The 14349-nt window shown below is 42.0% G+C and overlaps 1 protein-coding gene across 1 annotated transcript; it reads right to left on the bottom strand.

Annotated features, from left to right (window-relative positions):
• Positions 1 to 565: 565 nt before the first annotated feature.
• p4hb (prolyl 4-hydroxylase, beta polypeptide) lies at positions 566 to 12408 on the bottom strand. Its single transcript, XM_076091168.1, has 11 exons — positions 12069 to 12408; positions 10089 to 10295; positions 7990 to 8123; positions 7459 to 7596; positions 6221 to 6325; positions 5979 to 6104; positions 5617 to 5817; positions 5408 to 5528; positions 4715 to 4896; positions 3834 to 3947; positions 566 to 2119 (listed from the first exon to the last, which is right to left on the bottom strand). The coding sequence occupies exons 1-11, from the start codon at positions 12205 to 12207 to the stop codon at positions 2048 to 2050; spliced, it is 1539 nt and encodes a 512-aa protein (XP_075947283.1). The 5' UTR covers positions 12208 to 12408; the 3' UTR covers positions 566 to 2047.
• Positions 12409 to 14349: the final 1941 nt, after the last annotated feature.

The raw sequence follows: 14349 nt of genomic DNA, 5'->3' as shown, positions 1-14349 counted from the left end.
GGGGGATTTACATTCTACAAGTTTAAAAATGACACTCCTACTGGTAGTTTGGAGCTTTGACAGCATTCATGGTCGAGCAAATAAACCGACTCAACAATATATTAAAATTTCAACTAGCAATTGGGAGAACTTTTTTCTCGTCAACATTTTGACCGAAAATGCTAACAGACATCGACACCCCAGGGCCAGGTCGCTAGCCAGCATGAACATTTGCTGCATTTCTTTGCCTTAAATGAGAATAAACTGAACACAATTTGGACCATTTGTCAAAAAAACGAGCAGTTTGAGATTTTTGACATATCCGACACCTTATACACAAAAAAAAAAAAAAAAAAAAGTGTTTGAAGTAGTTCTAGCAGTCACTTTGTTCAAATGTTATATATTAGTCAGTGTTTCAGCATGACAGTACATATACCCTTCTTTTCTTTCACTGTTTTTGGAGAACTGTTCATCCCGAGTAGCAGCATAGTGTAATAGTTCTCTTCCAAGGTTCATGTGTGCAATAATGCAGTTGTCAATCTGGAGGTGCACTTCAGCAAAAAACACAGAACTTAAGACAATAATATTTTTTCCAATTTTTTTTATTTATTTATTGGCCACCATTTTACGTTTTCCACAACAATTTGGATATGATGGAATGCTATATTAAGTTTCCCCCACCGCTGTAGCTGTCAAACCCATCACCTTGCTCTACTCAAGCCTCCCCTCCCTGCCAAACACACACACACACACACTACATTTATTCTCCTGTTCATGGACGACCAGAAAATATGAACCAGTCATTCAACTACACCATACATTCACACAGCACACTCCCTCTCTCACACACATACACACTGCTGTGGCAACAAGGGTGTTGGGTAGAGCCAAAGGGGTGCAGGAGGTACAGTACAGGTGAGGGGTGGGGCTGTGCAATTGTTCCCTCCCACTTCAGATATAACATTTCTCCCAAACCAACCTGACCAGTAAACTGTACCAATCTCGTGTCTTCTTTAGCAACCACAGTGAATCTCTGATTAGGCATGAATGCAGTGCGACCTATCAGAACTGGCTCCAAAAAACATCCAAGTCTGAGAGTGTGTCCAAGTGTCAACTCTGTCCCAACAAGGCCAGCTGGCTACAGCTGGGCACACCATTAAAATCAATGAGTCCTAAATAATAATAAAAAAGAAAAGCTCATAGTGAAAGCAATTAAATAAAATGGGATTTTCCCTAAAAAAAAAGGTAACTTCGTCCTTTTAGAAAAAAAAGTCAGTAGCCGTGCTGAAATATGGAGACTGAACCGAGAGAAATTATTTGGGAATGAAGAAATGAAAACAAAGTAGAGTTCTCCTCACCGTAAGGAAGAAAATAATTGGTCTCAGCTACAGATGGGGTGGGTCCTTTGTGCTACACTCGACAAGCTCTGTGGGGTTTATCTTAGTGAAGACATTGCAAAATAAACACATCTATAGGATGGCCCCATGTCCCCTGAGAGATCAGTTCTCACCAACAACCACACAAATCCTCTGGATTCCCATCAGAGGGAAAAGACCATTGGCAGCCCCCCCTTACCCAAAAATACAGGTTACAACAGGTTAGCTCATACCCACACTGAACAATTATTTTAATAGGGGAGCAAATTCAACAGAAAAAACCAAACCTTTTTGAAAACTGTATCTCAATGCCATTTTTACATTTGGTTTAAAATATACAAGGCAAACAGCTGATGTGGAGCTTTGTAGAGAAGGCATTGAGGTCTTCCATAGAGGTGTTGCGCTGTTCCACAGAGTCCCCCAAGGTGGGACAAGACGAGTCTGGCCAGAAGTTGCGAAGTTTGGAGATGTGGCTGGCAAAAAAGGCCCTGCCACGCCACTGATGGACTGACTGACCAACTGGCGGGCTGGCCAGCAGGCAGGCTGACTGACTGAGAGGCAGTTTAAGGGGAAGTATTAATGTTCACAGGACAGGGAAGGTCCACAAGGAAGTGAAGGTAGTGATGGTGACTGGTTGGAAGGGTTGGGTTGGGGCGGGACTCGTCTCCTCTCTCTCTCACCTCTGCCAGCTCTTACAACTCGTCATGTCCATCGTCCTCACCATCCGAGTCCGTGTCCTGTCCTTCGTCCACATCATCCCCATCCTGGAGAGCAGAGGAGGAGAGAGCCGTTGATTAAGACTGAATCTCAAAATCTGTCAAGCATGCAGTTCTACTTCACAGCGAATGCACATGTGGGGTTTGACAAAATAGTCGACTAGTGGTGTATCAAAACCCCCCAATATGCACTGGATGCAGAAGAGTTGTAGCAGACAGAAAGGTCTGGGAGGTGCATCCTCTACATCTTTTACAAAGATATGGTAATAAGCATCTTTGGCAGATCACTCAATTGTCCATTTCAACATTTTGCACCAGTTATGCCATTCCCCTCTCAAAAAGGCAGAGTGGGTCAGCTCTAAGGTTACAGTTAAAGCCTGCATTGGTTGGTCCCATTTTTCCAGACATGATGCCAAATCTGCCTCCAAAAATCCCTGGGGCTCAATGAGAAACCCAGGGGATCAGATCCAGAGCACCGGGATCTGATCTCGTCTACTTTCACAGTTCTATATATTGGTGCTCGACTCCAAAAAGGAATGGCAAAATAATATTAAGAATAACTTAGCACCGGTCATTAAAATGAGCCCATGTTTCAGTAGATGCGCAGCAGTTTTCCTGATATATTGTGGGTTTATTTTCTGCCCCTATTCTATTTTCAAAAATATAAAATTCAGGACTTTCAAAAAATGAATTGTTCATACAAGCAGAGTGTTTTTCATGGCGTTCGGCCAATGCAGCGAAACTGTTGACCACTGCGTGAGAGCGCGTAGGCCAGAACGAGCTTGATGTTTTTCGAAAGCAAGGCAAGAAGTACGTCTTGCAGCTGAATGTGCACTCCTACGCAGAGCTGCCTCTACGTCAGTCTGCAAAACTGTTCTGGAAGTCTAGAAAGCTGACGAACTGACCCCAACGTCAGCTAACGTTATCTGCCCATATGGTAAAGTGAGTAAGCTACATCGCATTGTTTCATTTTTAGCGTTTTGTACAGCCATTGCTAGTGGAAGTATATGCAGCAGCAGTATAAAGAGTTGTAGTCCAATATGACACTTCTGCAGTGGCTGGAGAGCCAACTAGCCAAATGATCTAGCTGAAGTAAAGGCACTTCATTTGTAGTGCTACATCACCATCCTTTGTGTCCTAGCTACAATCTTCTGCAAATGATTTGGCAACACAATAGCAAACAGTCGGAATGCAATACATGTTAGCAGTTGGATTTTAAAAACCACATATTTACATAATAAACATCTAGCTATTTATACTACGGTAAAAGTGTGTAGGAACCCTGTTTATTGTCAACAAAGTAAGTGTAACAGTTTGGGAAATGGTTTTATTACTCAAACACCACTCATTCAGGAAACAACTCGTGAAAAGGTTGAGAACAATCAGCCTCTACATCCTCAGACTGCAGTTACTCTTTCAATGTAGCAGCTGTTGTTCTTGTTTTAGTCCCCGTCATCTCCAGTTTCCCTCATTTATGGCTACCTCCTCAATATGAATATGTCCCCACTGGTTTTAGGTATCAGTACACAAACTAAACAAAGCTCTTTAAACACATGCGTCTGAAGTCATTACACGGTACAAACGAGCACAGCATACAAAGTAGATTTTTGTCTGCGTATACTGCTTCTTTTATGTGGTTTCCAAAGAAAAATACAAGTGGATCCAACTAGCTACATCCATTAAAGCGCAGGCAGCTTCTTTCATAAGCTTCTTCTGCTTTCGCAAAGTGCGTGAATGAATCTCTCAGTTAAGATGATCTTACCTCTGCGTCCAGGTCGTCATCGTCGTCTCCTGCAGGGGCACCGCCCTCCTTACCGCCACTCTCGAGGAACTTGGTGAAGCCTTCAAGTGTTCTCTCCCCGTTGTAGTCAATCACCTGTTGATCAGACATCAAACAGATTTCGGATAAATGTCTCATCTCCACCCCAGAAAAAGGTAGAGAAAATGCAAACATGAATGCATACGTTTAATTGCACAAACGACTGTAATTTAAAAGCAGCCAATAAACTTTGACAAAGGAAATCTGCAAAGTACAATTTTTAGTTTTCAGCCATTTAATCTGGCCATAATGACCTGCTTCACAGCACCTCATAGCTGACACTTTAGCTCCACTCGTAGCCTTCTCTTGGGTCTTCTGCATGCTAAGTAGGGTCACGGGCTAATCAGACTTACTCGGAGGTGGCCCCACCACCAATTTAAGATTGCTAAACCGAAGCCTGGTCAACGAGGAGGGGGCACTTTGGAGGCCGGTGCAGGTTGAGCGGAGAGTCTAAACGTGAGTGACGACATCGAGCAGCGATCTATATGACCCATTTACCACCATACTGGTGCAGACACTCAAGAGGCCGGCAAGCTCAGGTTTCTGCTGCTAAATCAAGAGGCACTAATGATGATTGGGAATGATTTTGGATCCAAATAATCACCCAGATCGATACAACTCACAATCGCAAAGTCATGTAATGAAGAAGAGGATTATTACGGGTGGAAAGGTGATAGAAGGATTATAGAGCAGTCAACACAAATAAAGATGTTAATTCCTGAAGATATGCAAGATGATGCCAATCAAATACTTCTTCACTCTCCGCTTGTGGATCAAATGTAACAGAGAAAGAAAATATTGTAGAGACATTTAGCAACACTCACCTTGCGCTCATCTCCTGCAGGGAAGAACTTAAGAGTGGGGAAGCTGTGGACTTTGACTGAGTCGATCTCATTGGCTGTGGAGTCCATCTTAGCCACGATGATGTCATCGCTGTCCTTATATTTCTCTCCCAGCGTCTCCCAGATGGGAGTCAGCTGTTTGCAGTGTCCACACCAAGGTGCATCTGGAATACCACAAAAAAGTAGTTGATTATCATTTCAGACACAATATACAGTACACGTGGATTAGCTTTAACTCATTTACATATAGACCAGTGAAGACATTTGAATGCAATATCATGTCATGCGTTTTCTTTTTGTCCATTAAAACCAGCTCTGTTCAATAGGGCGTCTCATCACCTGTCAGGGAACACGGGCCTACCCCGCTGTGCATTTGTTTTAACAGCCAGCGATGGAAAATTCCTCCAAAAATAGTACACATTTGGATGTAGATCACAGTAAAAAAATAATCCAACACCTATATTTACAGAATCTTTTCAACTTCAGTGTCTGGTTACAAATTAATTTGCAGAGGGTGGGCGAGTCTAGTATCAACTCTTGGTATTTGAAAATGGCTCAGCACTGGGAAAAGTGAGGAATGGCAAGACTCGAGTTTCATAATCTGAAGTTGCCAAATCTCTCACCTATGAGCAACTGAGCTTTGACTGTGAAAAATAATAAAGACGAGAATCTTACAGAATTCAATAAAGACGTTCTTAGAAGGATGGAAGGCGATCTCCTCAAAGTTCTTGCCAACCAAAATCTTGACAGGGGTTTTGTCCCAGTCTTCGGGGATATCTTGACTCATGAGGTGGGCCTGTGAGAGAAGAATTAACTCTGCATTAATAACGTACATTTACAACATACATGTGCTGCCATAACTGACCACTCCTCTCTCTCTTTACCTTGAGTTTGCCGTCGATGAACAGTTTGCAGAAACCGACGATGGCCTCTGCTGTGATGGCGTCATTCTCAGGCTTGTACTTAGTCATCTCGTCCTCCAGGGTGATGAGGCGGATGGCGGGGCATTCCTCTTTCTTCAGGCCGAAGAACTCCAGGATGCGCTGGTTGTCGTCCACATCGCTGTCGATGAAAATAAACAGGATCTGGACAGGGGAGACGGAGGTGGTCAGTAACTGATTCCGTCTTCACGGATCATTCAAAATATCCTGTCTAAGTCTTACTGACGTGCATTCTGTATACATTACTTGCAATTGACAAGTTAAAGACAAGTGCATTGGGAGGTGCTTTCAGACGGTTCACCTACCTGACCCTTGAATCCCTCTGCAGCTTTCTTAAACTGGTCCATTTTGTCCTGGAAGTCTGAAGCACTTTTGGGCAGAAACATGAGAATGTGGGACTTGATTTCTCCTCCGAAGATTTTAGGTGCAGTCTGCAGACAACAGAAATATAAAAGTTTGACACGTGGGGATAATACTTCTTATAGTTATGGACAGTAGTGTGGAAAAGGGATGTGAATGGTCATGTTGATGTGGCCCCAGTCACTACCTGCTCTGTGAACTCGATAACCAGAGGCAGCTGGTTGGCCTTGACAAAAGCCAGTAGGTTTTCTTTGGTCAGCTCTCCATCAAAGGTATTGCGCCCTTCATCAAACTGTAAAGGAAACATTTAGATTCACATATTATCCACCCACCGAGTCTGCCTGTGAACACCAAACATAGATTTACCAGACAAACCACTTCAATATCCCCATGGTAACCCCCAAACCGACAAAAGAGCCAGCAGCCCAAATAGAATTTTATTAAGTGTTAAGAATAGCAGCGACACCGCTGTGCCAAGCAACCCTTACTGGCATACAATAGGAAAAAGCACATTTGGCCAGTGGCATGCCGCCAGCCTCGTGGGCACTGACCGAGGCTGTGAAACTTAAACTCTGTTGCAATAAACAAGTGAAAGACCCCAGCTGTTTATTGCGACTAAGCCCCAGCTTTGGGAAGGGTTTGCCAAAATATAGACAACAACCCCACATGTCAGTGGTGTTTGTATCAGGGTAGAGTTACCAACATGGATCAGAGGCCAGACAATGGCGGTGGGACGGCTGTGCCAAAAGGAAAGAAGAGCATCCATAACTCAAAGGGCCGAGAGCAAAAAAGCACTGGGATGTAGAGAGTCAGCTTTTTCTTGCTGAAGCAGCTGGGGCTGCATAAAATGATTATTTCATCACTGATCTACTGCAAATATGTGTCACAAACAATGATGCCCACCACGAGGTACCAGAACAAATATTGTTAAGGTAGGACCTTTAAATAAACAATATATAAACTTACTAAAATCAATCCGGTTACAAGAACACTTAGAGATGTGGCCATATTTAAGCGAATGCACCTCTGAGCATTGTGAGCACAAATGAGATTGATTTTTTTCCTAATGCTGAACTGCTTCCGAGTAGAGCAATCATCGTAGTCTTAGGCTACACTGTAGGATGAGGGGATATTTACCGTTGTGAATTTGTTATGGCTTGATATTTTTTATGACGGACATGCTGGAGCTTGACCCAATTTGACAAATCCATGCGCCGAATGAGATACTGTTGTGCTGATAAGCAAGCCAAGTGATTCCTGCTCTATTTTGCCAGGGACAGTTGTAGTCCTCTGTTAAAAAAAACAAAAACACACATCTTGTGTAACATTTCAACAAAGGTGCTACATGCACCTTGTGTGTCACAATGACATCTAAAAGAATTATCACGGAACGGTGAAGAAATAAAGTGAAGAACTTGAAGTCACCTTCTTGAAGAGGACAACGCTGTCCTTTGTCACCTCGAACTTGGAGAAAACAGCATCGTCATTGGTGACGGCGAAAGGAATGTCGTCTGTTGTCTCTGCTGCTTTTTCGTAGGCCATAGCACCTTCAGAGTCAGCATCCTACACACACATAAAACACTTCCCTTAAGATAAAGCGCTGTGCAAGTGATCTCCAATGACTTAAACTTAAAATGTAACCTGCACTATTCTCTTCTCATGCTTTGAAAGCAACAAAAGCATAACAAAATATATATATTTGATAATGAAGGCACTGAATATCCCAAAATGTTTTCATTTTGCTTTTGAGAGGTTGGCGATGTCAAACAATAAACTGAGCAATGCATTTTGAGTTATACTGTGTGCATATGGGAAAGTTGTCGTATTACATCAACCATTGAAGGATCCGAGCAAAAGATGTGTATACATCACAATAAAAACAAAAAGGAACAAGCTTTACTACAAGATTGACTTATATTTAATCTATACTTAGACCGTGAGAGATCAGAATATCACCTTAAAGAATCCGATGACTGCCACTTCATTGTCAGCGATCAGAGACTCTGCCTCAGTGACTCCGACGAGATTGGCAACGGCTGGGCCAGTGCGCTTCTTCAGCCAGGCGACGATGTCATCGGCCTGTCTGCCAGCTGCAACACAACACAATAACTCAAGCACTCGCACAAATGCTAAACTTTAACGATTTACATGAAATATGCACGACAATGTGATCAGCTTCATGCTCTTTAGTGGGATACAGGTTTCTCAGCAGTTGAACAGACCAAAGAGACAGATCTGGATATACCGGACCCCAACTTAAACACTGCAGTGCCTCGGTGGTGCAGATGTTTAAGTAAACGTACACTGAATGTGTGTAGGCACAGCGACGCCCTTTTCTAGCATGACATTTAACGCTTCTGCATTTCTGAAAACTGCTGGTTAACAGCTCTTACTTCAAAATGGCAACACACAACAGTGCTCATTTGTTTTCACTTTCACATCCAAGCACGGTGAGTGAATTATAAAAAATAAAAATCATTATGCCAACTTTCTGAGGCTGTAAAAACATGTCTACCCTTTTTTTTGGGCGTAAGACTGTTGCAATTAAACTTGACTTAAGATAGACTTGGCTGACTGAACCGGTGATGCAACACAGTAGCAATTTCACTTAGAAACATGTTGATGAAGCACATAGTCGTGGAGTGGTACTGTGAGGTTTTGTGGTATTCATTTCCACAAAGTAAAAAAAAGACTTCCCAACAAGTGGTGTAACGGACCATTGTTGATCCGTACAGACTCCCCCCCCCCCCTCACGGTTCGGCACGCATGTGAACCACGAATGAATTACACAGTTTAACGTTAACCATCACAGTGTGAAATAAAGATTCACCGACGATCGTTATCCGCCGATATTCAGTCAAATATGTGATCAGGACATCATTCATGCTTCTCTAGTCGCAGATCTCTGATAACGTTAGATCATAAACAAACAATCAGTGTTTAAATTGACACGAGGAAAACGGGGATTTTGTTCGGTTACATTATGATACGTTCAAGCTCTGTTCAGTGAAAATGAGTAATGGCCGAAATTATAACGTTATGATGATGTGTTCACATGTAATCTCGTAAAATGTAGTTTTGGTGAGAAACTTGAATAAATCTAGTTTGAAGGAGACGTTTTCACAGCAACATAAAATATATTAGAGATTAATTATGACCTGTTGACACTAGCTCTAAGCAGATTATAATACATCATTAAACTACCAATCAAAAGATTTGTTTTAATCAATAAAAATACAATCTTTTATTCCTTATCATTTGAATGGTGTGTTTTTATGAAGAAAAAAAACATAAATTAATATAACAAAGTAAAAGGATAACATTTAGAGTTGTTGATGGTTTACAATGACTTCAGAGCAGTTGAAAGTATTTTTGAGACGGTGGCAAAAAAAAAAAAAAAAAGCTTTGTAGACTATTCCCAACCCACTCTCCCCCTCCTTTCCAAACTTAGCCTGGCCCCGGCCAGCAGGGAAGAGGAAACGTGAAGAACTGCACATCTCTCTGCTGGCTCAGAGTCAGCATGAGGGGAAGGTGCAGGGAAGGCCCAACCCACATTCTGTCTCAGGCTTGTTGCTCAAAGCTGATTGGCTAATTTACAGCCCATGCTGCTGTGCAGATCATATTACCTGGACGAAGAAAGTCAATGGACGTTTTGCCTTCAGTTTCAGAACCGATTCTTTATGGCATCTATGAAGCCTCTCATAAGATCACATTATGAAATAATATTCGCTCACTTTAGTATGACAGGAGTTACTCAGGATTACATCACTTTGTGAAGCAACTCCCCTCTATTAAGGTTACATTTAGTTGCACGGTGGGTGAAAAAGATTTTTTTCTAAACAGAAGGTATGACTTAATTCAAATACAGAGAGATATATGATGTAATTGGAGAGAATAGGCACATTATAAATATAAAACCTTCATGTAACATACAAGTATAGGAACACCACATCAACACTCGTCTGCAGCATATACATTTACCTCCACTGCCTCCAAGTTTTAGGCAATACATCTCGTGCAAGCGAGTCTGTGAGAATAAAGACAGTAATGCTCACCAGAGTACTCTTTGGGTGACTCCTTCTCTCCGCCCTTAAAGAACTTGATGGTGGGGTATCCCCGGACGCCGTACTCTTGGGCCAGCTCGGTCTCTTCTGTGGCGTCCACCTTACCCAGGCGCACTGCCGAACCCTCGGCCTTCAGCATGCCAGCGGCCTTGGCGAACTCTGGGCCCAGGGCCTTGCAGTGACCACACCATGGGGCATCTGGAGGAGTGTCAGGGGGACATTTAGCAGGGCACATATACAAAATGTTTGCATTGTTGCTGATAAGTAAACCTGATCTAGAGGGTTGATCATTTTTGGCACAAAAAAATCCTTCAGGGAGAATTAAGTTCCATCTTATAATATTGTTGGGAAAACATCAGGTTTATAAAAAAAAATGCAACATGGCAAATAAGGAGCACCAAGGAGCTAGTGTCGTCAAAAATGATCACCAGATTGAATGATCATCCATACAAAAACAATGTATAACTTGAAGACCCCGCCCTGCTTATCCAGAGCAGAATATAGTGGAGGAAATTATTAGTTGATGAAAATAATTACCAACTGTTTTGATAAATGATTACTTGTTCACCAAACGTGTATTTTTTTAGCTGAGCTACTTCCATGTGAGGATTTGCTGGTTTTCTTCATTGTATTTAATTGTAACTAAGACTTTGGACTGCTGGTCAGGAAAGAAAAAAGTTATACTTTATTAACAGATTAATTGATGATGAAAATAACTAAGTGGCCTTATTTTATTATTCTACCTACCTGCCCAGGGGGAACAGAAACCACAGTTCATTACATTCAGTCCTTTTTATTATATAAATATTTAATTTCCTTTGTGCATCGCCCCGGTTCAACTAAAGAAACATATGTTTCCCAGACAGCTTTTGATAAACTTAAGTTTGTTTTTGACCAGAGCAAACGGGATAATTTAATTGCTACTGTGTAATGTCTAAGCCATGGTGTCCAGTTATACATGTAAAAGTCTGGACAGATAATCACCTGATCATAAATGACACGTCACATAAAATGACCTGCATTGAATCACCTTCAATTCTTGACAAACAATACAAAGTCCTTGGTGCAATCCAGTCCACATGAACGCACAGATGAACTTTTGTTAAGTACACGTCAACCTAGCTCCACGTCCCACTCAGATCCCGCCCAGTTGACTAATACGTGGGCAAAAAAAAAGGAAAAAGAAAAGCCTTCATCCCTCCCATCTTGAGCTCATTGGTGAATCTCCCCACAGCCATTTCTCTTGACTGGCCCATTGATTTGTCACGTAAAATGTGAGCAAGTCAACAATCTTCACAAAAGTATCGCGGGGTGGGCCTGCAGGCTATGAAGAAGTGGCTCAATAAAACCTGTGCTATGACACGCAAACTAATCATTTTATTAGTGAACATAAGTCCAGAACTGCATGAAAGCGACAGTGAACGAGACGTCCGGCCTGTACAATATGAAACCACAGCAGGCAATCGAAACGTACTAGCCCTGCACGTTACTGGTTCACATAACTCGTTAATGATCATTATTACAGCATTATTTCGGGGATAATGCACGCCCTGGCCCTGGTGCTGTTAACTAACGTTATCTATGAAATCCTGGCGCTGTAGCCAAGTTAAAACAAGCAGCTAAACTGAAGTTGCAATATGTTTAACGTTAGTACCAGGTTTCGTATCCTCATCAAAAAGATACTCTGTGCTAGTTAGTCAGAAAACGCAGTCTGATAAACAATGCCCCGTGCATTTGTACTCAGTTTTAACTACGGTGAAATAGCTGGTGGGAAACTAGATTAAGTAGATTCACGCACAATCACACACGACACTAATAAGTTAGCCACTAACAGCAGCGACTCGTCAGAAGTGTCAAAGTTTGATGCTAACGGTAACCCAGGCTAGACGTAGCTAGCCAGCCGGAACACCGGTGAGCCTACTACGAACGGCTAACGCTAGCTGGAGGGATTCTGTAGCGACAGTTACTTACAGAATTCAACCAAGATGTCAGGGTGAGCTTTCAGAGCCTCCTCGATGTTACTTTTCTTCAGCACCAGGACATCTTCTTCCTCGCCGACCTCAGCTCTGCTGGCCACCGCCAGTGTGCAGATGAGCAGAAACTTCAGCATAGTTGCCCGTCGAGTGTTCTTCTTGACAGAGAGACGAGAGAGCTGTAGACAACAGTCGGCTACCGTTTCAATTGCGATATTTGGTCTTCAGTTGTGGTATTTGTCGTTGTTTCAGGTTGGGAGAGTAGCTGGTATTTTGTGTCTACCGCTACTAACGTGGCATCGCACGCAGAAACCGGAGGGGGTCAGCCGTAGTGCGCATGCGCATTTATCAGGACGAAAGCAGTTCGTGTTGAATTGTGACTGGACCGCTGCGGACTGCACCTGGAAGTGAATGAGCGGCGCTCCCTGCTATCTGCTGGCATTACTACACATCAGCCCTGAGCGATAACACACGTAGGGATCGTGGAAAAAACACGATTTTTAAGCACTTACACTATTTAAACAGGCAATGTATTCCATATTGAAGCACCGTTTTAATCGTACTGTGGCTTACATCATGCAATATTATTTTTGTTTGTACAAATGTTCCATAAATATAATGTGTAAACTATGTTGTAACTTGGGTATTTACAATGGTTTTCTGACTCTGGGATATGTGTATAACTGTAACTGATGCAACTATGGGGAGGGGAGTTGTTTTGGAAATGTGTTTGCAAAGGGGACAGGCTAAAGTCTGAATGATTCACAAAGTTTGTCACGTGGTGTTTTTACAAACAACTCTGCTTACACTCTAGTAAAAAAGAAAAGGTGTTGGAAAAGGTGACAATTAGGGATGTTAAGAGGACAAGGGGTCTGGTCAATGTTTTGTTTAGAAGGGGATATTGAGTAACCCAAGTGCTCTGTTAGTCCTCTTTATCTTGAATGAAAAGTAAGTCTGGTTGTGGCGGTCTTATCTTCCCTCCTTCCTCCAAGAGACAGAGTTTTCTAATTTATCTGAGCAGAGAGAAAAGATAAGACATACAGAAGGGAGAGGATGCTTTGATACAAGGCCCTCTGCACACCGTAGGTAGTCAAAGACTAGGAACAGAGGCTATGTTCAGAATGGAGTGAAACAAAGAGATACTGTCAGTGAACAGTACGGATGTTTCAGGGAATGTATGACGGAATAGCCTGAAGGCCCCTATTGTCACAGTAATTATATTATTCATTTGTGTGTAAAGTATACGGTGTCGTAGTTTGGCTTTTATAAATCACACTGTAGAGACAAATTAAAAGATCTAAATAAGCTTTTAGTCTCTGCATTGGTCAATCAAACACCTTTAAAAACACTGAGACAACCACCTTGTTTACTGCTGACCTAGTGGAGGATATCCAACCAGCTGCTCAGTATTTAGGCATAATGCAAAACTGCGGTTAGAACAGTCAAGTTAGGATACAAAGACTTAGAAGTTCATACTCACACCCTGTTAAATCCTGTAAGGCAGGATTCATTGAAAACAAAAATCTGACAGATGACAGAGTGAGATAACTCAGGGACTCCGGCAAACAGCAGCTGCTCTCTGTTTGCTTTAATTGCTTATGTACTAAAGGTCCTAAAACTTGATAGATATTATATAAGGTATTATATAGTCAATATTTACATTGCATATAGCATTGTCTCCAGTATTTAGAAACTGGCTCCTGTTATCCCACAAGATAAAGGTGGAGACTGACTAACCCTATTATTACTGCACCACAAGTTCACTCCAAGATGATCTCTTTGTTAATGGAATGAACTGCATTTTTAAACCATTAAACTCTGTACCAGCTGTAACGCACCAGGCAGTATTTGGTCAGATTTCATGCAGTTGGGCTGCAAAGTGAGACTATCGATCAAAAGTTGGTTCAGTTTCCTGGCAACAAAGCCAATGTTGAGGCAAATTAATATTCATCCTTAGCTCCCTTAATTCTACATGTTCATATTTGGAGCTGCTATGAAATGTAATATGATATGGTTGCCATAGAATTATATGATAAGTTAAAGTTTGCCTACAGTCCTTGTACACAAGGTGCTTAGGAAATGACTGCAGTGCTTTGTGGACTGGTGTTTACTCTACGAGATTCTGTCAATATTTCACAGAAGATAACAGGTTTGGTGTGGACTAATGGAGTAATAGTGTATCTAAAACAAATACTGTAACTACTGTAGCACCTTATTGTCTCAGTGACAGCTTCACATTTTCTTTCCAGCAAGGACAAAAAGACAAATGACATTCGACA

Source organism: Anarhichas minor, unplaced genomic scaffold (genome assembly GCF_050575085.1).
Source record: "Anarhichas minor isolate MPS153535 unplaced genomic scaffold, ASM5057508v1 ptg000014l, whole genome shotgun sequence".
Classification (NCBI taxonomy): domain Eukaryota; kingdom Metazoa; phylum Chordata; class Actinopteri; order Perciformes; family Anarhichadidae; genus Anarhichas; species Anarhichas minor.
Note: the sequence above shows the minus strand (reverse complement) of the source record. Positions and strands in the feature narration are given on the sequence as shown.

Bases quoted from the DNA above. Each gene is read 5' to 3' on its own strand.
- p4hb (XM_076091168.1), bottom strand. From the start codon at position 12,207: ATGCTGAAGTTTCTGCTCATCTGCACACTGGCGGTGGCCAGCAGAGCT. The intron at 8,124-10,088 runs GTGAGCATTACT...GTTGTGTTGCAG, and splicing joins GTCACCCAAAGAGTACTCTG to CTGGCAGACAGGCCGATGAC. The intron at 5,818-5,978 runs GTAGGTGAACCG...TCCCCTGTCCAG, and splicing joins CAGAGGGATTCAAGGGTCAG to ATCCTGTTTATTTTCATCGA.